A 24,567-nucleotide genomic window follows, 5' to 3' on the forward strand; every position below is an offset into this window, starting at 1 on the left:
GCTATTACGTACCACTAATAAGCATCTTTGATGGTGCTTCTTGTAATGATTGGGCAAGGGGCATAGGGCTAGCTGAAACTAGAAGCGACAAACTCCAAGACAGGTAAAGGTTATTTTCCCAGGATAATAAAGGTAAATTCTACAGTTCCTAGATACCTACCTATACATAATTCACATAAATATCCATGTTCTAAGCGACTAAGGCTCGAGAGTACGAATATGCTAGGGGTAAATTCGTATCAAAACCTAACTAACAATGCAATGAATATAGTAATAGATATCGAGGAACTCCGGGTCCACTAGATAGCGTGGAAATGCATTTACCCCAGTCAATACTGTCCTTTTTCAACGCCAAGCTTGCTAAAAGTTCTGCTTATGAATGAATTACGGTAATCCCAGCTGCCTTACAGCATGGCTAACCGCCTCACCAGCTGCTTCGGTGGTCTCTCCGTGGCCAGCAGCCTCGTGTGGGTTTGGGAAATAGAAAGCTGCGACAGCGATAGCGATATAAACGATGACGCACAGAAAACCTTCCAAGTAGTCACTCTTCTGGTCCCTGAGGAAGTTGCCGACTGTGATGATAGAGAGGATCAACATGACGATGTCGAAGATCTCAAAGTTTAGATCCATCGGATAGTGGTAACCCCATCCCACAAGGATCACCAATGGTGCATTGAGCATAGCAGTTTGGATGGTGGCGCCGATGCAGTGAGATAAAGCAAAGTTGATCTGGTTATCCCAGGCTTCGTCAATAGCCGTCAGGTGTTCGGCTGCCTTCTCAACCAGAGGAACCAAAATCAAACCCATGAAAGGATCGGAAACGTGGTGTTGCTCCACTATAGGCGTAATTTCCCAAACCAATGCAATAGCACAGAAAGTAACAAGAGTAACAGATGCGGCCAGTGCGATGATACACTCCGTCAGTGTCAACTTGGCCTTCGCTCGATCTTTGTGGCCATCGGCATCTCGTTTTTCGTCGTGCTCGAAGACAGCGTCGTAAATACCGTGATGCGTATGCATCTGGAAGAAAAGAAAGACACCGTAGGCGATGAGCAGAAGAATTGCGATGATGCGAGATATAGTCAGCACTCTAGACTCAATTTCTTCTGTAGTAAGATTGAATCCTGAGCTTACGACTGAGCGTTCGAAGACCGTAGGAATCGCCAGGCCGAGTCCGCTAAGAAATGTTAACACTTTACAAATTGCTAAGAGAAAAGGGGAGGCAGAAGGAAATGTGGTTGGGGGTGGGGACTTACGCTATCAGCAGGAGATTCGAACCAACTTCGCTGACGGCCCCGTGGAAAGTGGCTTCTTCTCGCCGTAGCCCAGCTGCAAAGAAACAAAGTCCCAAGCATAGTAACATATTAGCCAAGATAGAACCGAGGATCGCGGCCTGGACGACATAGTATTGGTTTTGCCGGAGCAGAATCATAAATAAAATAATCTCGACAATCGACGCGATGGTAGTCTCTGTCAGAACACCAAGCATGTGAGGCATCTTCCTTGCTAATTCTTGACCTGCAAAACCAATGAGGTTTGCACAGGGTACCATGGCGACGTATGCGAAACTAAACTTGAGGACCGGATGTTCATGTTCATAAATATAGTGGAGAGCAATGGCGACGGGTACGAATGGCCAGAGGATATTGACGGCTTTCGATACTCGACTGCTTGAACGCCAGATGATAGCTAAGAATTGAATGGGGTGAAATCCGCTTCGTCCAGATTCTCCGGCCGATTTCACTCGTATAAGTCCTCTTCTCCCGGCACCGGTGCCGTGAACAATCTCCTGTCGAGTTTTAGGAAGTGCTGGTTCGCGTTCGCTGGCGTGAGATGGTCGCGTGGGCCTTTCGTGATCCCCGGGGACGCTATTGTTAAGCGTCGCCATTGCGGAATTCTCAAACCGCCTTCAACTCGGTATCGTGAAAAGAACTGCAGGAGAACTAGAAAACAACCAAAGAGCGAGAATTAAAATGAAAAGAATGTTAGGTTCCAGCTAGAATATCAATTCACCATCCTCCAAAGCACACAGGATTGAAAGAGACGAGATACAGCGAATTGGGGAGAGCTTTTGAATAAATTGATCTACTACCGCCCGCTGTGGGTCGACGCTTCTCAGGATTCACCCACTTGGCGCTTCTGCGCTGTCATCGCCAAGACAAGATAAAAACAAGAAGTAATATTACGGCTTATTCCCTTCCAATGGGATGGTTCTTAATGGATATACGATATTGATATGTCTGGATAGTGAATGTATCGGCTTCCACCATATCACAGTTGATACGATGATTTCCGAATCTGAATTACTTATAAACGAAGTCAGAAACTCTCAGATTTGATAACCTGAAGATGTTCGTGCCCCTAAATGCCCCCAGCAGATGCTTATGCAGCCCACCGATTCAATGGTAATCTCCCGCCTTAGGACTTTGCTTCAGCGGGTACGTCACTTTGCTTGTCGCAGCATGTAGACCGTTTCCATCTAATCCCTGTTCCCCGTAGGGACAGGCGGCCTCAGTTCTTATCAGCGCTTTTTGTGACGATCCCTTCGCTTTCTCTCGTAACACTCCCGGCGCCGTACTTCGAGCCTCCAATAAAAGTTACCTGGGTGATCAAAGAAGACAATTAGAGACATATACGAGGTCAGTATTTAATTGAGCTGTTAGTTGCAAGAAGATAATCACCAAGTTTATGTGATACGGACCCCATCCTCATGATCAACGTGGGCCAATGATCAAATAGCGCCAAGCTCTCACAGATCATGGTAGGTACAAACAAGCCTTTAAACAGTGACGGACACCGCTAAAACACCGCTCAAACGTCCTGAATCTTGGCCAAGGAAAACTCTTTCAAATTCACTACAGGTTGTGACTGCTACTTTCCCATCCAACCCGGAGCATCCTTCAACATTCGAATTACAACGACATCATGCTCATGCAGCAATATTTATTATTGCAATGGTCTCCATCAATCGGCCTCCACGATGGTATTGTCGAAACTGAGGACTCTTTTAAGACCGATCGACTTGGTGATCCCAATGGTGGGTCGGCCTAATAACATGATACCCTAGCTGCATCAAGCAAATTAGAACATCAGCAGTAGCCTATTTTTTGCTTTCGGTGTATGTATGTAGGGTCCGAATCGTGGAGAAATAGAGGGCGATACAGCGGTATTATCCGCTCTTTAGTCAGACGCTTTAGTCAATCGTTTGGGGGGTAGGCAAGCTACGGGTAACTGTCGGGGTACCTATTCTCGATTCTTAGTTCTGCTTCCCACTATCAAACTCGTACATTATTATTATATATTCGATCCCTCAGTCGATTCAACGGAGTCCAACGGTTGCTGCCTCGGTCGCCATGTCCCACTTCTCTTCAAGATCCTCCATAGCCCTTTCAAGTGATTCGGCTCTTTTCTTCTCTCGTTGTATTGCATGTACATGAAATGCAGATACAAAAAATAGCCGCAGAACAGCATAATTGCCAGGACGGCCATGGTGACGGCCATGGTAATTTTGACTGAGTATGCCAACTTTGCTGTCCAAACTACTATTTGAAGTATTACCGATAGAGCAACCACGGCCCATATGCCAATGGGGACGTTGGCCATGAAGGAACTAAACCATTCTATGACAGACCATACTCTCCGCTGGTTGAAGGTGATCAAGATGAAAGGGACGGACAATCCAGCGGAAATGCTGACTGCAGCTACTCGTCAGCATCATGATCGAGATCGCACGCGGGCTCTCGTGATTTCCCACTCACTCATATACTTGAGAACATAACCTAGTTCAAGGCTTCCTGCATCATCTTTTGGAAACACATCAATGTTGATGGCGAAGAAAGCCGCCATGAACGAAAGTGGGAGCTGGTTCAAGGCAATCAGTGAGTCAGCGTCACACCAATCTTGGTGGCTGCTTAGAGGGGTTCACTCACGAAAAGAATCGTCACCACTGTGAACAACATTAGTGTTCTTCCCTGCTTGGCGGTTTCTTCCGCCTGCTCCGCTTGTTTTTGCGCATAGTGAATGCTATTTTCAGCCTGTCTCCGAGCTGATATGGCCTCTGAAATACTTGCATCCTTTTGTTTGAGGTCAAGCAAAGTGATTAACTGTCGAATTCGCCAAGAATTTTATTAGAACGTTTTCTTTCAGGTCATCAAAAGTTCAATCTCAACTTTGCTGCTTACCATTTTACTAGTCCTATCCGCAATGGTTTCCATCTTATTGATGCGATATATATGGCTTTCGAGGACTCGATTCTGTTCCCAGGTTGGAAGCCTACCATCTGAGTAGTGGGGGCGAGTCGATTCGGGGGCAGCGGTGTTGAAAGCTTCCTCTAGGTCCCCCAATACCTTTTTCTGGTCTTCCAATACCATCTTTAAGATATTCAATTCGTCGCGAATATCTTCTGCCTCGACCAATATCCCCGTCTCTACGATTAAGTCTGACTGATGTGAATCACTCTCGGGATTGAGCCTCTCCGCGACAGCAGTCCGAAATGACTCAAGCTGCTGGGCCGCGAGGTCCGCCTATATTATACGTCAACTCACTACGTACTTTTACGCCAGCCAATGGGGCTGCAATTCGCTTACAACTCTACCAAGAGACTTCTCAAAAAAGTCGAAGAACTGAAAGTCACTAGATACTTTATTGGGATCGAAAACATCGGCACAGACTTTCGTGATCAATCCCGCCATTTCATAAACCGACGTAATCGGCGCTCTTTGGGTAATGCGAAGATGCCCTGAGACGGCTCTATGAACGTCGAGGTGGTTATCTTCCAGCAGAGGCGGAAACTCGTGTGCATCCTCCGGTTGCATGCCATTATTATCGGTATTCCTAACCAGTGCAGAAGGTTCCGACCAAGATTCCCATCGCAGTGGAACACAGCTAATAATTGTGTCTACAGAGAATCAGCAAGTATCCATTTACTCAATATTTTAACCAACCTCCGTTGATAACCCACAGCCAGAGCTGGTCTACCATGAATAACTTTGGTACTTCTTGGTCAGCAGTGAAACGTGACACAACTTGGTCGTTGTTCCTAGGGTGAGCGATATCCAAATGAGTATAAAAGTATTGATCAAGAGTCCGTCTCAGCTGCAAAGGAAAACCGCTATCGAGAAACTCGGGATTCAGATAACCCCGAATAAGGTATTGGTGGAGGTTTTCTCGGTTCGATGGTGGATTTCCAGGGTGTGTTTGAGTCTTGCCTATCCATGACAGAATCCCGCGAGGTGGGCGTGGCGCGTTGTTTCCGTGCTCCCTTCGCTCATTCGGCACCGGTGCACGCCTCCTTGGGGGGCCCGGAGGAGGAGGAGGAGGAGGAGGTGGTGGTGGTGGTGGTGGTGGTTCATTCGACAGGTTCCGTACGGCATCCGACATTGAATGTATGCCACCCTTCGTTTCGAAATGGAGGAATGGCATCTATGAATGTTGAGTGAGCGCTGGAGAAATATATCTTTAGAATATTGACGTACAAATGAAGCGAATTGGTAAGTTGCTCCCTCCGTATCCCCGTATAACTTTTTCTATCGTAACGCATTAGGACGCATCGTCGTAACGTGACCACACCCGTGCCTAAGTAAGAACGAACGAACCTCTAACGTGTGGCAACCGGGGCGTTTTGAAGGATAATATGCACTCCCGAAAGAATGAGTGCCCCCTTGGAGGCACTTCAATTCGAGTTTAGACTTCTCATCTTCGGAGAAAAGAGACGGTTGTCTGCCGGTCTCTGCTAAATGTCTTTGTAGGAGTATCTAATGTCGACAGAAGTCCAGTGATAAGCGAGATCATCCTATAAAAACATCTATAAACGAACACTGACGTGTAACACAACCTACCTCAACCCACTCAATCTATATGAAGCCGTTAGTTGACAAGTGTGGTGATTTCCGCGGAAGGTTAAGAGAAACTTACATTGTTCGCCGGTAAATGATACCACCGGAATCTTGGTGGCTCGTTGGAAAGACTCCGCGGCGTCGCGTCTTCCATTAAAGCCTTAGGTCCCAATCCATACAAAAGTTCGTAAACGGAAGATGAGATTTCGACTCTCTTTTCATATTCGCCAATAAAGAAATCCGTCACATTGGCTTGGAATCCGCGACAGGCTGCCATTTCGTCGGGTTCGTCGATAGGGGCACCAGGAAGGTCTACGACAGCCGGAGCCACAAGCTGTTTCTCCCTTATAGGATCCCTTAGAGACGGGCCTTGGATAAATAGGGTATTGTCTAGAAGCCTCTCTATTTCCTCAGACCCACGAGCAAGATGCATCGCTGATACGCCATTATTGCTCTTAATGGCAGTATTGGCACCGTTTTCCAAAAGGAGCTTGACCATCGGAATATTCCTGCGTTCGACTGCCACCATCAAAGGTGTATATGAAGTAGTCGGATTTTTCGTGTCTACACCCGCACCCCATTGTAACAAGACTTTTGCTGTCTCAACGTCGTCCCTTTCAATGGCCGTATGCAGGAGCGAAGGGTTGGTTTCGCTAACTGCCGATCTGGAGTTCTCATGTAATTGTAAAATGAGCTCCGTAGTTTCATAAGACCCCGACTCAACCGCAAGCTGAAGACTTGACTTGCCATCAGCAGCTTGACCTTCAACCGTAGCACCATTTTGAAGCAGGACACGCGAGATATTAAAATGACCATTCCGGATTGCTATTCGCAACAACCCAAACCCTTGGGCAGACTGTATCTTCTCTCTTGTGTCTGCATATTCAAGCAACGAGAGAAAAACAGGTTCGTCGCCATTAGCCACGGCCGAGAATAGGGGGTCGCTGAATCCTGGGGTCGTGCCGTGGTTCTGTGCGAACGGCGCATCACCCTCCATCGGGATCTATTCAGCCTCCCGCGTTATCGTCAGAGGGGTGATAAAGCGGCTCATTTATTCAAACACTCATTCGGCATCGAGGAATTTACGGTCAAGTTTTCGTGGAAGAGTGTAGTTACAGACCCGCCGTCTTAGGGTTGCCCAATCACACACTCAGCTCAGCCTAATACTACCCTAGTATTACATGCATACCTACCTAGGATGCTGTCAAATATAACCCCTCATCGTATGAATAATCGCGCTATAATTAGATATAAACCCCTAACCTACTACCAAAAAATAGATATCTATTTGGAAACCTACCTCCTAGGTAAATCTTGAGATACGGAAGTAGATATCTCCCGTATGAATCCCAAGAAAAATGGCTCGTGGGTCTTGGTCAATATCTATTGCTTTTTTTGGTTTCCACCATATTTTGATGTTCTTAAACGTGTGCGCGATTGTTGTCTGGTGTTTGTGGAATCCTACCCCCTTTCGTAGTGTTGATAACCTTTACTAATATTGTGCTTAAGCGATTCTCCTTGCTGGCTGTTCTTCTTCCAATGGGCTGCGAAATGTTTACCTTATCTCGCTCTCATATAAATCCAAAGGCACGGCTCCATTAACCGACCCTCTTCAAGTCAACCCAAGCATAAGCGACACGTTTTCCAGTGCTCTTAGCCACAGCAACAGTACCATCCAGCAGATCAACATATCTCATATGAGTATATGTATCCAACTCCTGTCGGACGCGTGGATCTGTGGCTCTAATGCACAAGATCTTGTGAATGATATCAAAGGCGACCCCCAATCTGATCCATTTAACTTAGTCTGGGTGGCGGACAAGTTTCAGAGTGAAAGTACCTTCTACCCTTTGTAGTAAGTATGGCCTTGGCTTGCCCCGAACGTAATTGACATAAATACATGTTATCCTTCTAACATTCCACTAGCTTTATCGCGATAGTATTTACTTTTGTCTCCATCTTCTTGTTGGCAACATTCCCAGGATGGACCGAAGAGGAAGATTCTGACGGCTCAGATCGGGAAATAAAGCCGTTCCCATCTCGACCAGTATCGTATGCCGCATTGGCCCTGTCGACTATAGCTGCGCTTTTCTCCTTCATATCGGTTTTTTGGCAACATATCGCTAGTGCTTGCGCGTTGACGTTATTCGAAGCTTTGACTTATGACACGGTTGAAGTTCATGTTGGTCCGGCGGCTATGGTATGTGGTTGGTTCGGATTTGGCGTGATATGTATTACATCACTCGGATTGTATATGCTGATCGCGTCAATCAAAATATTAACCGAACTCATTGATTGATATATGGCTCAAAAGATGAATCATCTTGATCTGTGGATTCTGGTACCTCATACAAGATTCAACATACCCTAGGTACCCAAGTAGGTATAAATCCATACGATTTATACAAATACCTAGGTATCCTACAATTTAAATCTTTCACTGTATTTTCGTGTCGGACTCATCACTTGATACACCCTGGAAGTGACCCTAATTTCTCACTCAGCGCGTTCGAGTCGTTAAGATATCGCCCGCGTTTTCCTAAATATCATCCGGGAGACGCTGCGCTATTGTCGTGCTATTAAATGGCTCTCTTTTAGACGGGCGCATATTATTTAAAAAGAGAATTATGCTTACCTAGGTGTAGTTCTGAGGTTAGTACAGCGTGCCAATATATTAGTAGGTTGCAGGTTCGTGCTCCAACTGGGCCAGGAGTTAGATAGGGCCGCCTTTCGCGCTTTCGGCGGCGACGATGATGCACTTTACTCGGGCCATCGTGTCGCTTTATTAGTCCTTCGGTTTGACATGATACTAGCCGCAAAAAAGGTTCATTACACATGGGAGAACTTCCTAGTTTATGCGAAGCTCTATCCCTCATGATGTAGTAAGGTGTCTACGATTGAAAAAGCGTTTTAGGGTCCGTAGGGGAGAAACTACAGGCACTTAGGGCCTTGTAAGGCTTTTGCCCTAGGGGGCTGACACGAGTGCGGGGGTTAATCTTAAGATGACAAGGTGACGTACAGCACATCTAAGTACTGACTAACAATGCTATAACTTCGTATGGCGTCTTCAGGCTGCTGAGCTTACCTACCTAAAGTACCTAGGGTACAGATGAATGGAAAAGTAGAGGGGGTCCGACACCCAAGCTTCAGGGCTTTTATTCAACCATAGGTACTTTAGCATCTCCTACAAGTGCTTAGGGTGCTACATACATGCTACGACATAGCGCTGTACCTAGGTAGTAGTGCTATATTATTCCAACGCACCGCAACCTACCTCCTAGAGTCCCAAAGAATTCGCACATTGTTAGCATCCCAAGGCTATGATTATGATACCCAGCTCTAAGTCTCTATACAACTAGCATAACCTAATTCATACCATAAGTAAAAGGGCTCAAAGATAATCACATGTGGGTTAAGACCGAGGCCATTGTAGGAGAAAAGCGATGAAAACGCCACCTCTCTTTAGTTACCCTAACCCTAACCCCAAATCGATAGCAGGAAATATCTTAGGGTTACAAAAGAATTACCCCAATTCAGACTTCTGTACCCCTTTTCTACAACAGCAACCTTATCAAAGCCCACTATGGCTCGAAGACGATGTGCTACAACGACGATCGTCCGGCTCCTAAAATTATCCCTCACAGTATCTATGGCTCTCCTTTCTGAATCTTGTTCGAAGCTGCGTAGCAAGCCCAATGGTGGCCGGGTCGAGAACTAGGGTGAGCCAACGTTGTAGGCGGTATGGCATATCAAGTTTCTGCGATGAATCCAAGTAGACAAGGTTTTCTTCGCGGAGGTAGCTGATCGGCCAAAAAACGCGGATCCCTGATTGAGATAATGTCGACGTCGTTGCTCGTAAGACTAACGCCTGTGGGTGGAGTTGTACTGTCCATTCAGTAAGCGCATCGTAACAAGTTGGTGCGTAAAATTTCCACATAACCCATTCGGGACTCTATACATAAGTAGGCTCACGGAAGTCCATAGCCATCCTCCTTCGGCTCTATCGTTTACACGCTAATATAATGCAGAGTCCTTTCAACTAGAAACAGTTGCACGATAGTAAGGCTAATTAAAGCGATCCTTAGGATTGTGAAGAAAAGTAATTTAGCGGAGAATACTCATATTAGTGTTTGTGCAATTCGTCGTCTAAATCATGACACACTAGTTAGTCTGGATGTAACCCGAAATGTGTGTCAAATTCGGTATGTTCAACAATACCTTTTTGCCAAGAGCCTTCGGTTTTCTGATACAAGGTAGCCAAGGTCAAGAGGTGTTCGAAAGGATGAAGATCCTCTATTCAAAGAGTCTTGGCATAACCCAACTGAAAAGGACATTCAGCCAAAGAGAAGGAACGGCTCAGAATACCTCCCTTATCGGGTTTTGCCCCTTTGCTATATGTAAGGCCATAGTGGTTCTCTCGAAATGATTCAAGGAGTATAGTAATTCGCAGAGCAAAGATAGTGCTAAAAGTTAGTGCAATAGCATGGTTTTCCGGATGAGGTCGTTGAGTTCTCACCCAAGCCGCATTTAAGATGATTTATGCAAGGAGAAAAAGTCGGTATGGTTGATGCTGAAGGCCTTATACTGCAGTGAGCCCTGTCAGAGATAATTACGAGGGCTGAATGCGCTAGCTACCAAGGTGAGTCGATCATTGCGAGAAGAATCGATAGCCCAGAGTAAAACAAGAGCTAATTGGAGCAAGCGGGACGGGATGTAAGCAACGTTGGGATCGTATCAATCAGATACGTTCATGTAACGGTTGAAACCAGATTACATCCAAGAAAGGATTGGAACTTACAAACTTCGTTACGCGAATAGTAGTTCCATCGATACATCTATCCTTATGCCACAGCACTATAACTCAGAAGGGTGTAGTTAAAAGAAAAATATAATAGATGGGATAATGGAAAAAAATAGGTCTTAAAAGAGTAGGTAGTGTAAAATCGAAAGGGTTCGCGCATTGCGAGTTAGTAACTTGCACTGGTCCAAATTGGTTGCCTTACATGTACCTATCTAATCATCGCGCGACAGAAGTAAAACTAAGTCTAAACCAAACAGTCACGACCTCATGTTAAGAGCGTTGGGCATATGTCACGAGAGGTGGAAATTATATATCACCAGGACGAAAACGAGTCGCTATGATACTAGAGAGTGCTGGGAATCGCCAAACTCACAGAACCCTATGAGATCGTGACTCTTTTCCTATTCCATTTGGCTCTAAAAAGCTGCATAGAGAATAGTACCTGGGTACTTACCTTATATAGGTACCTAGGCAGGTAACTCAGTAAGATATTGGGGGCTTGCAAACGCCCCCAAATCGCTTAGGTAGGCGAATCCACTCGCTATATTCCACCGAGGTGTCGCGCAGAGCCGTCCAACGATAAGAACATCGTTTTTGAGGACACACAAGGAATGATTGACCAAATTTCCGCATTGCTAAGAATCCAAGAAAATATATGAGGACTAGGTGGAATATCCCTCATGATTGACCAAGCGGTCGGATCGTCTTATCCCCGTAGCAGCCATAAGATACCTAGTACCCTTTCAGTACTATTGTGTCAAGTATACAGAGTTCTCAATTCTGAGTAGGCGTTCTAGTAGTGGACTAGAGAATATATGGGTGCCTAGGTAACCATTATTATAGCATAAAAAGAGTGGAAACCATTTGCTTTATGGCGCTGGAGAAGATAGGCAATTATCAGCTCCAGCGGTATATGGCCTATAGTTCCAAGGTTATCGGTTCAATGGAAGCATTATATCTCGGTTGGCTGCTGGTTAATTTTTTTTTTTTGGCTTCTCCTCGCAGCATTGTACCTTACCCAAGCTAATTTCAAAATTCTCCCATGCATCTACGTGAACTCTTTACTTACCAGAGCCTGTGACGGGTCAGAACCTAACAAGCTATACAACCCATTTTAGTTTACTCTCTATATCACACTATAAATCTTTATGGATAGATACCTAGGTCCTCACCGCCTCTATAATTTCTTTTTCGCGAAAACTGCAGTACACGAGTATCCTGCAGCTTAACGCCCGGTTTGGCGGAACCATACGCACCCAGGTGGGCACATAGCTTTGGTAGGATTAGGGGGCTTGTCATAAAGGTTTCGACTTGAAGAAACTGCTCGTCACAGATCTGTTCACTAGATACTTACTTGACACACAGAATGTAACTTTTCGATTCTTTGAAGAATTTTCTAAGTTACAATGAAGAAGAGCCTAATATCCATACTAGATACTATGTGAGACAGTATTGTCTTACAAAATAACCAATAGGTGTCGGAAACCACACGCCTAGCTTGTTTTGGCGGGTGGAAGATAGGGATAAGTGCGGCTGAGCTAGGTACCAACTAGCCTATGGTTAAACCTCGAAACTCGCTATAGTAGTATCCAGGGGACAAAATGGGGCAAACAGAACGTTGACTTAGTGGCGAGACTCGCTGCTTATGTCTCAAAATACTAGGCTAAGAGTTTCATTTCGTTTCTTTGAGCCAACTGACTTCCATAGAAACGTGCCAACTAACTAAATATCCCTCTATGGGGGTTTAGCCGAAAAGGGTAAAACATTGGAATCTCTCAAACTTCTACAATCCTTGGCATCGTCACCCCCATATTTTGCTCGGTTATCAACCGAAATACCGTAGTATTCTAGAACCGCGCCTCCTAACAATAAAGCTTATTGTCAGTAAAACTAGGGAGACCATTGGTTCCTTCGCCCTCAGCGCAAAGTGACCCTAGTAACTACCTAGGTAACGACCTCGCGCTAATGAAACTTCACTACAACGACAGCTTAAGGAGCTAGAATGGGCCTCCTATCGTATTAGTATAACCCCGTACGACGCTATGGAGTTACCCCGTTTATTATCACACTATGAGTCCGAGTGTTATGTCACAACCTTAGCAAGTGAGTGGTTTGGCTTGGGATTATTTTATATAAAAGGTAGTTTGTTTTCTAGTTCTAGATTTTTGTTCTTCAGCTGCGCTACCATCTTCAATTCAACCACCTACTAGTCTATTTCTTCCAGTGCTGGTCACATTTCGACACCGTATAATTCGTCTCTTCAACCTCAACACTTCCAGCCCTTAGTACTTCCTAAGAATACCTTTTCAACATGCTTTCCAACAACGTCGTCATTCTACTTGTGGGCCTTCTTGCTGGCACCACTGTTGCCGGTAAGTATTTCTTACACACTCTCGAGATGATGCAATTTGCTGATACTTTGTAACAGCGCCCGTAACGGCACGTCAAGCTTCGGGTACAGCCTGTAGCGATGGAAGGCAGGATGGAAAGTGCCGGGATGATGGCTTCTGCAACCTAGACCTAGGTGGCGGCAACTTCCTACCCAAGAAAGTCGCCGGACAATGCGGTGAAGCAGCGGACAACGGTGCTGGCTTAAGCTTCGGAAACGCTGCTACTGGTGGCAACGGTAACGCCGGTAACACTGGCAACACTAACACTGGTAACGCCAACACCGGTAACACCGACACTGCTACAAGCAGCGGTGCTTCAGTAGCCGGCACAGCTTGCACTGATGGAAGGGATGATGGTATCTGCCGAGACGATGGTCTCTGCAACTTCGACATTGGTGGTGGTAACAACATCCCCACACTTATCGAGGGACAGTGCGGTCAGTAAGCGGCGGTGGAGAGGTTGGAGCTCGTTTAAGAGCAGGACCATATTGAGAAGATAGACCTGCCAGCAGGATTTGAATATACGGTGTCATACATCTGTTTTGTCTTTGTGATACCTCAAATTGAATCGCGGATAGTGGTAGGATTAGGGTTGGGGTTATGCTACTCATACTCGAAGCAGGGATAAGTACCACATTAAATGAGTAAATGTGGGCTTGATCACTACGGGTATCTTAAATATAAACATTTAAAGCGTTCTTATTGTATTTAGTCTTTGTTTAAGAGGGAATTGGAGATATGAGCCTTGTATTTAGTCAATTAAAAAGTTGTCTGGGTTAGGGTTAGGGTTAGCTTATGACTTAGCTACCCCCGCCCATCGCCCCTTCCAACTTTAGCCCTTACCTCATCGTCACTACCCAATATGGGTAAAAGTGAACCGGATGAGCTTACGGGGCCCGGCCGATTTAGCTTCCTATTTGGGTTCTATCGTCTCCCCTTATTCGATAGAATGCGCTATTGCCCTCCGAGATCCCAGATTTACCGGAACTCTATTTAACAACAGTAAATGCTACCGCATTGCTGTCAATCGGGGAGAGATTTCGATTTCTAACCCACTTATCATCCGCTATTTACCTTTTTTGGTGGAGATTTCGGTATCATTTCCCTGGAGGGGCGGCTTCGACTTTTCCTTTAATCGCTTTTAAGGGGAAATGGTGTCTACAGTCACCTCCAATGTCAAAGACAACTGGAGTAAAAGGAAAACTTCAGGGGTATGCGTTATCATTGACACAAAAAATTCGAGCGAGGACTATTATACATCTCAGCAAGTCTGAACGGTACATAACGTATTATTAACTCCTGCCACCTGACGATCGGCAATAATTCAGTCGGCCTTCAAATTACACTCAAGTCGCAACATTCCAAAGTCATCCTACTGACTTAGTAGAAAAGCTCAATGGCATCGAGGATCTAGATGACAGTTAGTAAAAACCCAGTCGCTTTACTTCGTAATAGTAAACACTTACCACATTGGGACTGAGGTAATCAGAACCACTGCTTCCTGAGATAACAGTAATAGTAACCGTGTTATCCCCACTCACGAGCGTGCCACTCGGGATGGTGCACTCATAGATATCGCCATATCCGCGGTACGCGCCTCGCGTCACTCCTCGGCTGTCAATCGTCGTCGGGGCGCTGGGCGCGTCGCAACTATAATCGTTGACGCTAGCCTGCGGTCGGCCACCGGCGTAGGACAAAGCAGTCGCGATTCGGATCGTTGCTTCGCTACTGATAGCGCTGTCCAGCGAGAACGAAATGACTTGCCCGTTGTTGACATCGGTGAAGATGGCCATGGGCAAAGCGGACGCATCGGTCGAGGCTACGGTGCCCGGGTTCCAATCCGACATGCGGCTGTCGGAGGGGTGCATGCGCAATTGATTTTCAGCATTGAGGAAGCCGGTGGGCTGGCCGTCGTAGTCGCCGAGTTGGAAAACGGTGGTACGGTCATCGACTAGGGCAGCAGCAGTAGCCGCAATGTCGGCTGTCGCGGTCGCACCCGCAGTTACATCGACGGTGGCCGTCGCGGCGAGAAACTCGTCTTGGTACAGCGCCATGGTGTACGTGCCAGCCACGAGAGCCGGGGAGGTGAATTCTCGAGACGATTCGGTGTAGACCCAACCCTGGTAGTCGTCGTTGTACCAGTGTACTACGGTGGGGAAGTCAGTCGACATACCCGAAGCAGTGCCCTTGACGTATCCACGGCCAGAGGCCCCAGTATATCCAGTCAGATCCAAGTCGTCGAAAAATGAAACATCGTAGTCGCTGGTCTTAGGGACGCCACTGCGCGAGAAGCTGAAGACATAGGGTCCGTTGAATCCCTGTCGGTAGCTTTCCGTCTGTACGTGGTTCGAGTTCATGTAGTAAGTTACCGAGTGGTAGTCACCGCCATAGTTGAGGTCAATGTCACGGTGGAATGGGCCACCTGAGCTCTTTTCGGTTGCTTGGCTGTTGGGGCGGACTATTGAAAAAGTTAGCGACTTTCACCAAGGACAGAAAGCCCGCGAATTGAGCCACGCCTCGAACGTATAAGTCTTTTGAGCAGACAATCCCGCCAATAGACTCAGTACCCGAGATTGATTAAGGGGAAATAATTTAGGGTTGCGCACCGAAGCATGCGTGGATTGAAGCGTCGGTAGTCGTCGCGCAGTAGACATCGTCGTCAATGACACGCTCCGATGAGTAAAACTATTCTTACAATTAACACCTAATATTTTCTACCTAGATTGAAGAATTTTACCTTGCTGCGCGTTTCGCCATCAACGAGAAAGACGTCGGAACCTTCAACAGCAGTGCCGTCGGCTGTGTATGAAACGTTGCCGTTGGGATACGCTTCAGTCAACCCGGTTAGACGGAAAATGTAACGCAATTCTCCAACTGACGGCTCAGACGCGGTATAGGTGGCCATGTAGATCGAGCTGGATCCATCAGCGAACACTAGGTATTGTGTGAGGTCAAAGTCGTCGCTACTCGCAACGCAAGAGACCACCACATAGTCGCCTATTAATAACTTGTAAGTAAAACCCGCATGGACGCAAAAAACGTATGAATTTCAATTCTTACCACTAGTAGTGTAAGAGACAGTCGCGGTACCCAATCCGGAAGCAATATTACTGGAACTGCCACTATAAATGTATTCGGTACCGTAGAAGTTTAACGACGTGACGTCGCAGCTTGAACGACTGACTGCTGCGGTGAAGCCATAGCTGTTCCCGGTATCGATGGTGTAGGAATCGTCGGAGGTAGTGACAGAAATGCCTAAAACAGGCACAACGCACGCTGAAAGAGCCGCAAGGAAATTAAACGAGTGCATCTTGACGGGTACTCAACGCGCTAATGGCCTTGGCTTGCTTCCGATAGCGTCGGTAGATGGTGATCTAGACGATTGATATAGTATGACATCTACACCCATGTCAGTTGCCTCAGGGGTACTCGGGGCATTGTTATGGCGAGCATACAACTGCAAGAAATCCGGTTGACACAAAGGCCAAGAGTTATGGTCCAATTAGATGAAACCCTACCATGAATTTGAGCCCCTTTAACAGACCTATGTAATTTCCTCCACACTGACATTCGTCAGATATTACGTAGTGTTGTTGGTATAAGGTCGTGTGCTGAGCCTACAACTCGTTGCGCGGCCCCCATTAACAGAAACGGATTATCCGCCCTAAAGGAATCATGATGGGATACCTTTTTCCACCACTCACAATTGCTTTTCCATCGCTATGTAGCAATGAGTGATCAACGAATTACTATGCGCGCCGGTTTTGTGGACCACGCGTAGCATTGAGAATGCCTCTTTAGGATTCTGAAACCTCGAGCTTTGAGGCTTATTCACCACGATGGCACGACTCGTATGCTAACAGCGGGAGCTTTTGCGCCTACGACTGCATCTCTCCACACATTAATAGCGCCTCCAGCGCCTCGTAGCCCATCTAATCTCCTGCTCTACTGGACAATGCTACAGTACGTACATATATTGTAGACCACCTGGGCATCGCCTAGCTGGGTCTCGAAGGTCATATTCCGTATATGGTAATTGAGGTTTCTCGGATAGAGTTTTGTTATGACAATATGCTTTATCAGACACGAATCTGAATAAGTGTCTCGCTTACCTCACACTAGGACTCAATAGAGAAAATTACAGTATGATATTCGCATAATATAAAACTGCATTCCTTCTTTTTTCGGTACAGGCGCTCACTTCCTCTGGCATACTAGCAATTGTGAATTTGAGAGCTAGGCTGAGCACCTAAGTAAGTATTTGGCTGCTTAGAAAAAAAGGTAGTTGCAAGGAAAATATTTAGCAAGCATAACGCGAGCTCATGGGGTCGGGTTATTTAATATGCTGTATTATAGGTACTCAGGTACCTGCTAGGTAAGACCCAGACCCCGCATTCCGAGCTCATACAAAAGCGCACCACATCGTCACCCTAAAGTTTTAGTCTTACAAATATATTTATGGTATACTAAGACAACTCCTTAGTACCTTTATTGTCTAATGTACTACTAATATGATGGTCTAGTTAACCCCGCGGTGTGTTCAACGATCAACATGACCTCCAGGGCTATCCCTAGGTATTACTGCTATATCGTTATCTTAAAATTAGCAGTGTTTTCCTTTTATATTCTATTGTATACTTTGGCGTTCCTGTAAGCGGGTCACCGAAGTTTTAAGGCAGCGACAAATGAGTTTCGTTCAAAAAAGAGAGGATTCAATATCCACCTACACCATAACAACGATCAAAACATCAGTCATTTCTTTCGTAAACGGACCTTGGGCCCAACGATTGTCCATGTCAATATCATCAAACTCCTTCGCTATCCCATGCCATGCAATTCAAACGTTTTCTCATGCGCTCTCACCCTAATTTCCAATCACAAGATCAAAGGGGCCTATTATTACATAAGCGCATCTTAATTATTGCCCGACTCGATCTCCTCGTCAGCCTGCAACATCTCTGTTGCCTCTTTCCAGCCCTTCTCGAGGGACAACCAGCTGCCAACAATCGCAAAAAACAGACTCACTGCCGTCATCGCATTGGTAACCCGGTAGCCTGAAGGCCAAAGAGGATAGAGAAATAGAGACACGAGGGATAGCACAACTGAAAACTCAAGCAGGAGGTAATAAGGAGATACTACTCGCTGTCGAAATGGCACTGAGCGGTCCTTTGCTGACATAAACCCGAATAGCAATGGAGACAAGAGAGATGCGGAAATTTGAGCGATCATTATCGCATAGGTATCGTCATGAGGCGAAGGAAGGACACCATTTGCTCTAGTGGGTGCCCCGTAGATAGAGTATCCAGTTGCAATACCCAGGGAGTAGTTGAAAGAGGCAACGATGAAACGAATCGTCATTTTGCCATCTAAGGATGAGTATAGATTTGCACCCAAGGCGATGACATTTTGCAGAAGATGCCTGATCGGAATAATGGAAATATGTTGACTGATTGGTAGTTGCGACGTATTTTCCGCAGTTGACGAATAATGAGGGGTCGCTTCAATTCCAGGGCACCCATCAGTTGGAGTAGGGCGAATGAGCTCTAGTTGGTTGGGTTGGGGGTATAACTCATTAGTGCGAGTAGTTTGATTGCCTCGTTCATTAGGGGTATGTCCAGGGATGTTACTCGAATCCGATTGGCAAAGAGGACTATAGTGAGAAGCTCCCAAGATAAATGGATTGACACCTCTTGATGCAGCTTCGTCAGATGGGAAAGTCCAACTTCGGCTTGGACTTGCGTCATTCTCTTCAAAGGGTGTGCCATCAGTAAACTGTGTTCCTATGCCGTGAAACTCATGCGGCATTCGGGGAATATTGTCATGGTGGGGGTCAGCGGATGGCATTGTGGTAGATCTTTGGAAGTAAAAGGGTGAATAAAAAGGCCTTACTATCTGCCATTTATGCACACCACCTACCATAAGACTACTCGGGTGGTTCGCGGACATTCAGACCGTACATACAGTGCTAGAATATGTATATGGGGACTGTATAGGTACTTGACACTTTGGGCGCCTTTCTAATGTGGTTTGCGAACCACATGCGGCTTAAAACACAATAAAATAGCAAGTAAATCCCGCAAGACACTCCTTCCAAACTACTAATACAAGCAATTAATCCAAGACTCGCGAACCAAATATATATTAGACGGCCTCGTAAAACCCATAATAAGAAAAGCATCGATATCTATTAATTTACTTACCATTTCATCATCCCAATGCAAGTTGTGAAAATTTCCATCCTCCCTCCTAGAAACTGATCAGCATCATTTAGGTGTTCCTCGCCTTGCCTTTTTTGCGTGCCATGCCACCAAAAATCCTTCGTTGCAATTTCTCATCTACAAGGAAATAGCAATTTGAACCATTTTAATGGTCTAGCTCGTAAGAAGGATAAGTTTCGATATACTAGGGAGCACCACAAAAAAGTTCAACGTGAGAGAAGGCAGCCAGCACGCCACTAATTGTACGCATAGCAGAGTCTCTTTAGCAATTAGCCGTCCGCTTCTAGCGCAACAGCGTCGTCGTTTTCTCCACGCATGACTGGCCTCGTGACTGAGGCCAGCTCAACGTCGTCAACCCACGGCGTCGCCGTTTTCTTCCTGCTATTCTCCCAAGACTGCCAGCCACCAAGGACGGTGAACACCGTGCTCACTATCGCGGCCAAGTCAACGGCCCAGTAGCCCGACGGCCAAAATGAATACAAGAGGAGAGACACGAATGACATAAAGACGCCAATCACTCATAAGATCAAGTGGCAGGATGCCATCTTTCGTCGAAGTGAAGCCGAGTTTTCCTTGGTCGGCACGATGTCAAAGAACACGGTAAACATAGATACGGCCACCTGAGCAACCGTGATTGGGTAGGCGTCGCCTTGAATTGCTGGTAGGGCATCGTTAGGTCTTTTTGGCGCTACGACGACCGAAAGTGTAGCAATACCCATGAGATAGCAGAAGATAATGACGGCGAAGCGGATCATCTATTTAACCCCTAATAATTGGCAGTCCCTCTCTGATATCTGACAGATAAGGACGAACCTGGTGTATGGTCTCCTCATCGACGTCTGCGGTGGCCGTATGTGCCCCTTCGAATCCGCGAGGGCTTATAAGCGAGCTATGGTTCATGTCTTCTGGCTGGTTTGACTGATTGTTGGGAGCGTCAATGCCAATGACAGGGCCCGTTGGCTTAGAATAGAAACGCCTGACGATACTACTAGGATAGCCAATAGTTTGACTGGGGACATCCTGCTGTAGGGTTCCTAAAGCTATGTTAGACGGGAGAATGTTGAGCAATGGAAGAGCTATAACTCTGGCGGTGGTGTATACGATTATCCTCATCTTCCATATTAACGGGTTCGCCCTATAGCTCGGCCAAGGTACTTTCTAATACTGTCTCTCTAGAACTTTAATGAGGTCCTATGGTTGGCGAATCTCTCAAGATGTGGAAGTCTAGCTCGACTAGAATCGCTACCGAGTGTAAATATCGGCGAATTTGTGTCAGCTGGTCTTACTTGCATTATTATAACAAGAAAACTACTCGTTATCATCGCAGCTTGCCTTCTTTTCATTTACGAAGGACGCCCGGCCGCTTCTTCGCTTTTACCTCCTCCTCTTCCCCCCGCCCCCACTTTCGTCATCACCTTTCCTCTTCCGTCCTTCCCTCCTCCAATACTCCTGTTTCTCACGACGTTCACGTGCCTGCTTCTTTTCCTCCCCCTCCTCGACCCGCTTCCGATGCTCAACACGCTTTTCTTCTTTCTTAGCACGTCTCCTCTCAGCCGCATCCTTGCGGATAGTCGTAAGCTTTTGCAGTAGGTCGCGCGCGCGCCGTTCCTCCCCACCTAATACTACCGCACGTTTTTGTAAGTATGTCTTACGTCGTTGGGGTTTCATTTGTACAATTTGTGACTTAAACGGAAGTTCCGCGGCAAGTGCTCTTGGGACCTTTAGTGGGTTAAAGTGTCGAGTCGCCCGCTCTACGGGCTTATACCGACTATTGCGATCCTGAGGCGTCGGAATATTCTGGTCTCGCCGTACCTCGCCCGTTAGCCTCATGGGCTTCCAATCGCCGAGAAGGTTGGTAACGGGGTTATAGAAGCGGTGTGGCTTGATAGGATACCACGCCCGAAGGAATACTAGATCACTAATTAAAATTTTATCCTCAAAGGTAGCACGGAAGTGTCCGTCTGGTTTGGACAAGGCTCTCTTGATCTGACCGCGGATGCCGGACACGGTTTTAATCGCAGCACCTTCAAACTTGGCGATCTCAAGTGAGCTATTGAACATGTCCTTGATGAATGCTGTGTTTTTGAAGATTTTGTACGGCGCTCCAGTAAGTTTGAGTTTCTTGACGATTTCTGTGGATTCATCCACCGAGAGAACCGTACCGGTAGCAGCGATCCGGAAGCCTGGATTGGCGGAGGAAAATGATTGGAAGCATACAAATCCCGTGTTTGGTGCGATGAGTGGTCCGTGGAATGTACCAAAGCAATGCATGTGCTCTGGTGTATATTTCAACATGCGATTCCTCGTCCGCGAATCCGAGATGCTGTAAATCGGGAGCGATTGAAACCTTCTCCACCCGAGCGAAAAGATAAGGGGGTCGTTCGTTTTGAGGATCTTCTTATGCCATCGGTGTCGCTTGATACGGACTTGGACATATCCAAACCTGTCTTCTGTCGCAAGCACACCGCCGACTATAATAGGTATCCGTGCATTGAAGTTTGTGACAAACTCTGCTGGGACCTTCTCAATCACGATTTTGGCATACCTTCCAGCCTTAAAACCTTCGACTGCGGCTCTTTGCCTCTCATCCAAAGCTTCAAACTCAGCATTATTTATGTCGAGTTGTTTTTGAATGAGGGCCTTCTGTGCATCGTACCAATCGTCTTCACCAAACTCTTCTTCCTCACCACCCTCGCGTCGGGCTATAGCCTTGTCATTCTGGAAGCCTTCACGGTCTTCCTCTTCGAATCGAAGCTTTAACTCCTCTTTTCTCCGGGCATTTCTTTCACGTTCTGCTTCTAAGCTTTCTGTGGGTTCGAGCTCATGCTCAGCCTTGTGTTGTTCACCTGTTTCAAGGTCCTCGAATTCGCCATCTCCCTCGTCATCTTCATCATCTTCGTCTTCATCAAATCCATCGAAGCCATCTTCGTCATCATTATCTCCGCCCAAAGTGGCTGTTGTGAATCGTTGACGAAGTTGTTCAATATTGTCGTCTAGTGACCATTTCGTTGCCAATTGGTCGTAATCGTAGATAGGGACGGAACGGTCTTCCGAGGCCGCATCTTCGTCATGCTTTGCCTTTTTGAAGAAATCCTCATCCTCGGAGTCTTCGATGTCCTCTTCCGAGTCTTCAGCTTCAACTTCACCTTTCCATCTCTGCAGTACTTCGTCAGCCGTTAAGGCTTCGTCGTACATTAGACGCGCCAAATCTGCTGTTCTGTAAGATGGTCGACCGCCATGAAGCATTTGCGCTTTTCCGGCTAAGTTATCTTTCCACCTAAGAGCAGACTCTTCTTCGTCGTCGTATTCGTCCCCTTCATCGTCCTCGGAGTCATTGTCCTCATCAATTTCATCACCTGATATAGAGCCCAGGTCCGAGTCACTGTCGGCGAAAGCGATGTCCTCTTCGGCACCATTTTTGTCCGACTCTTTGAACATTTTTCCCAGCTTCTTTTCATTAAATTCGGGTTCTTCGTCAGAGTTGAATTCATCCTCTCCGCTGACGAAGCCTTCATCGTCGGGGACCTCATCTTCGTCTTCGTCCCTTTCAGCGAACCTCACAGATCGCTGATTCTTTCTTCCAGTATCTTCTTCCTCGGGGATGTTTGTTATCTTATCGTCATCTCGAAAGAGTTGTAGACCGTCTTCTGTTTCACCTAACAGTCGTCTTTCTCCTTGAAGTCCAATAATAAGCTCTTCACCCTCACCACGCTCCACATCTTCGGCATCCTTGTCAAAATTGAAGCCCTTGTCTCTAGTGATCCAGATAGCATCACCATCAATTTTCAGGCCACTCCGATCTGACATAGGAGCGTGTAGTTTCTTTTCCTTTTCGTCTAATCGCCTTCTGCCGGTCTTGCCAGTAGCTTTTGCAATGGCTTGTTCCATTGCTGGCGTCGGACATGGATCAGGTAACGCCTCAATACTCGATATTGTGAAATCGCCAAGACCGGGAATATGAACACGTTGATTATGACCCGAAAAATTAGTTCCTCGAAGATAACCTGAGAGCGCAATCGAACGATCGCACTTATCGTCCTCTTCAATCTGAGTAGGATGCGTAACATCTCGAAAGCTGTCAATAATCGTGTAAGGGTGTGTATTTCTCCATACTAACGGCCGGGGGTTCTTCATGACGGAGAGGAAACGAGAAAGGTTGTGGATTTCGCGATCCGGATAACGACCATTGATGACACCGGAAAGGTAGAATAGGTGCGCGCCTTGGTATAGCTCACTCCATAATCTGTGTTTTAATCTCTTTTTCGCATCCTTCAAAGCTTGTGGTTTTCGGAACAAGTCTAGATGGGTCAGAACGCCGAACACGTTGCCGGGCATACCCGTTGCAGCCAGGATGTTTAGGAACTCCATAGTTTCCATTTCAAAACCATAGTTTCCGTCGATCATCAACAGGACAATATCAGCAACCTTGGCCAAGTCCACCATGGCCTCAAGTTCGTTCGGGCATTCGAGAAACGTCAACCGTTGTTTCTTCGATGTGACCACGGTGATGGGCCCCTGAGGGTCCGTAATTGTCTCTTTCGCATATCTTCGGATAAGCGACTTTAACAATGTCGTCTTTCCAACACCAGGCGGTCCAACAATCGTTACTAATCTCGGTGGAGGTTCGTCTGGTAATCGATCGACGAGGGGAACATGAAGTCGCTTTTCTTTAATCTAAAAACAGCCATATTAACATACAAGGTGATACCGCGCATTCAGAGGTTTCACTTACATCGTGCGACCTAGCAGCAGCGCGTTGAAGCTTCCCGGGCCTAGAAAAAGCAAAGGCCTTTGGATTGCGATCTGAACTTGTCAGCAATTGAAAAAACAATATCCGTGAAAATTGTACTAACCTCCAGTCTGCTGCTTCTTCTCTTTTGACTTGCGATGAGGCTTATGCGTTTGTGCCTCCATGGTTGCGACTTCGCAATGTCAATCGCAACACTTAATTCATCGATGTTGAGAATGGATCTTTGGCTTTGACTAAAGGCAAGAAAAAAAAAGATTGGAACCCCTAGAAGATCTTATCGATAACGATAATCTATGCACTGTGGGACCCAAGGTGGATTAAGTGGGGTCTTTAGAGGCTACTAGCGGCTTTACGTTCTCTGCGTAGAGTTCAGTATGGACGCCGAGGTCCATATCGTTAGAAATGATCACGCATACTACCCATTTCGTGGTGCAATGGTAGGAATACCATTTCATATTGATGTACCTGGGAATATTGAGTCAAATTGTACAATTGATATCGTTAATATTCAATTTATTTGCGTACCTGGGCAGTTACTCCTTAGGATGAAAGTACACCACATACGTAAACCGCC

General features: G+C 46.4%; 8 protein-coding genes across 8 annotated transcripts; 2 read left to right on the forward strand and 6 right to left on the reverse strand.

The window, feature by feature from the left end:
• Positions 1-74: 74 nt before the first annotated feature.
• On the reverse strand, positions 75-2,614 carry F4822DRAFT_309822 (Sodium/calcium exchanger protein-domain-containing protein). The gene is made up of 2 exons (XM_051455309.1): positions 1,257-2,614; positions 75-1,177 (listed from the first exon to the last, which is right to left on the reverse strand). The coding sequence occupies exons 1-2, from the start codon at positions 1,886-1,888 to the stop codon at positions 385-387; spliced, it is 1,425 nt and encodes a 474-aa protein (XP_051312014.1). The 5' UTR covers positions 1,889-2,614; the 3' UTR covers positions 75-384.
• Position 2,615: 1 nt separating this feature from the next.
• F4822DRAFT_444704 (uncharacterized protein) lies at positions 2,616-6,831 on the reverse strand (the record flags this gene model as incomplete). The annotated part of the gene is made up of 10 exons (XM_051463283.1): positions 2,616-3,695; positions 3,759-3,861; positions 3,930-4,103; positions 4,182-4,523; positions 4,587-4,897; positions 4,944-5,421; positions 5,475-5,525; positions 5,595-5,753; positions 5,838-5,852; positions 5,914-6,831. The coding sequence occupies 10 exons, from the start codon at positions 6,829-6,831 to the stop codon at positions 3,295-3,297; spliced, it is 2,952 nt and encodes a 983-aa protein (XP_051312015.1). The 3' UTR covers positions 2,616-3,294.
• Positions 6,832-7,097: 266 nt separating this feature from the next.
• Positions 7,098-8,726, forward strand: F4822DRAFT_409409 (Ca2+ regulator and membrane fusion protein Fig1-domain-containing protein). Its single transcript, XM_051458655.1, has 4 exons — positions 7,098-7,283; positions 7,344-7,689; positions 7,761-8,410; positions 8,470-8,726. The coding sequence occupies exons 1-3, from the start codon at positions 7,193-7,195 to the stop codon at positions 8,131-8,133; spliced, it is 810 nt and encodes a 269-aa protein (XP_051312016.1). The 5' UTR covers positions 7,098-7,192; the 3' UTR covers positions 8,134-8,410; positions 8,470-8,726.
• Positions 8,727-12,791: 4,065 nt separating this feature from the next.
• F4822DRAFT_310070 (uncharacterized protein) lies at positions 12,792-13,867 on the forward strand. Its single transcript, XM_051455310.1, has 2 exons — positions 12,792-13,007; positions 13,064-13,867. Exons 1-2 carry the CDS (start codon positions 12,947-12,949, stop codon positions 13,468-13,470), a joined length of 468 nt encoding a protein of 155 aa, XP_051312017.1. The 5' UTR covers positions 12,792-12,946; the 3' UTR covers positions 13,471-13,867.
• Positions 13,868-14,363: 496 nt separating this feature from the next.
• On the reverse strand, positions 14,364-16,895 carry F4822DRAFT_310076 (polysaccharide lyase family 4 protein). Its single transcript, XM_051455311.1, has 6 exons — positions 16,481-16,895; positions 16,086-16,424; positions 15,763-16,022; positions 15,632-15,710; positions 14,492-15,483; positions 14,364-14,435 (listed from the first exon to the last, which is right to left on the reverse strand). Exons 2-6 carry the CDS (start codon positions 16,333-16,335, stop codon positions 14,406-14,408), a joined length of 1,611 nt encoding a protein of 536 aa, XP_051312018.1. The 5' UTR covers positions 16,336-16,424; positions 16,481-16,895; the 3' UTR covers positions 14,364-14,405.
• A 1,044-nt stretch (positions 16,896-17,939) lies between these two features.
• Positions 17,940-18,869, reverse strand: F4822DRAFT_431118 (uncharacterized protein; the record flags this gene model as incomplete). The annotated part of the gene is made up of 1 exon (XM_051461428.1): positions 17,940-18,869. One exon carries the CDS (start codon positions 18,867-18,869, stop codon positions 17,940-17,942), a length of 930 nt encoding a protein of 309 aa, XP_051312019.1.
• A 473-nt stretch (positions 18,870-19,342) lies between these two features.
• On the reverse strand, positions 19,343-20,486 carry F4822DRAFT_310280 (uncharacterized protein). The gene is made up of 2 exons (XM_051455313.1): positions 20,057-20,486; positions 19,343-19,998 (listed from the first exon to the last, which is right to left on the reverse strand). The coding sequence occupies exons 1-2, from the start codon at positions 20,354-20,356 to the stop codon at positions 19,762-19,764; spliced, it is 537 nt and encodes a 178-aa protein (XP_051312020.1). The 5' UTR covers positions 20,357-20,486; the 3' UTR covers positions 19,343-19,761.
• Positions 20,404-24,262, reverse strand: F4822DRAFT_310192 (DUF663-domain-containing protein). Its single transcript, XM_051455312.1, has 3 exons — positions 24,097-24,262; positions 23,976-24,046; positions 20,404-23,917 (listed from the first exon to the last, which is right to left on the reverse strand). The coding sequence occupies exons 1-3, from the start codon at positions 24,155-24,157 to the stop codon at positions 20,618-20,620; spliced, it is 3,432 nt and encodes a 1,143-aa protein (XP_051312021.1). The 5' UTR covers positions 24,158-24,262; the 3' UTR covers positions 20,404-20,617.
• Positions 24,263-24,567: the final 305 nt, after the last annotated feature.

This window comes from Hypoxylon trugodes, assembly GCF_022578975.1.
Source record: "Hypoxylon trugodes strain CBS 135444 unplaced genomic scaffold F4822scaffold_7, whole genome shotgun sequence".
NCBI lineage: Eukaryota > Fungi > Ascomycota > Sordariomycetes > Xylariales > Hypoxylaceae > Hypoxylon > Hypoxylon trugodes.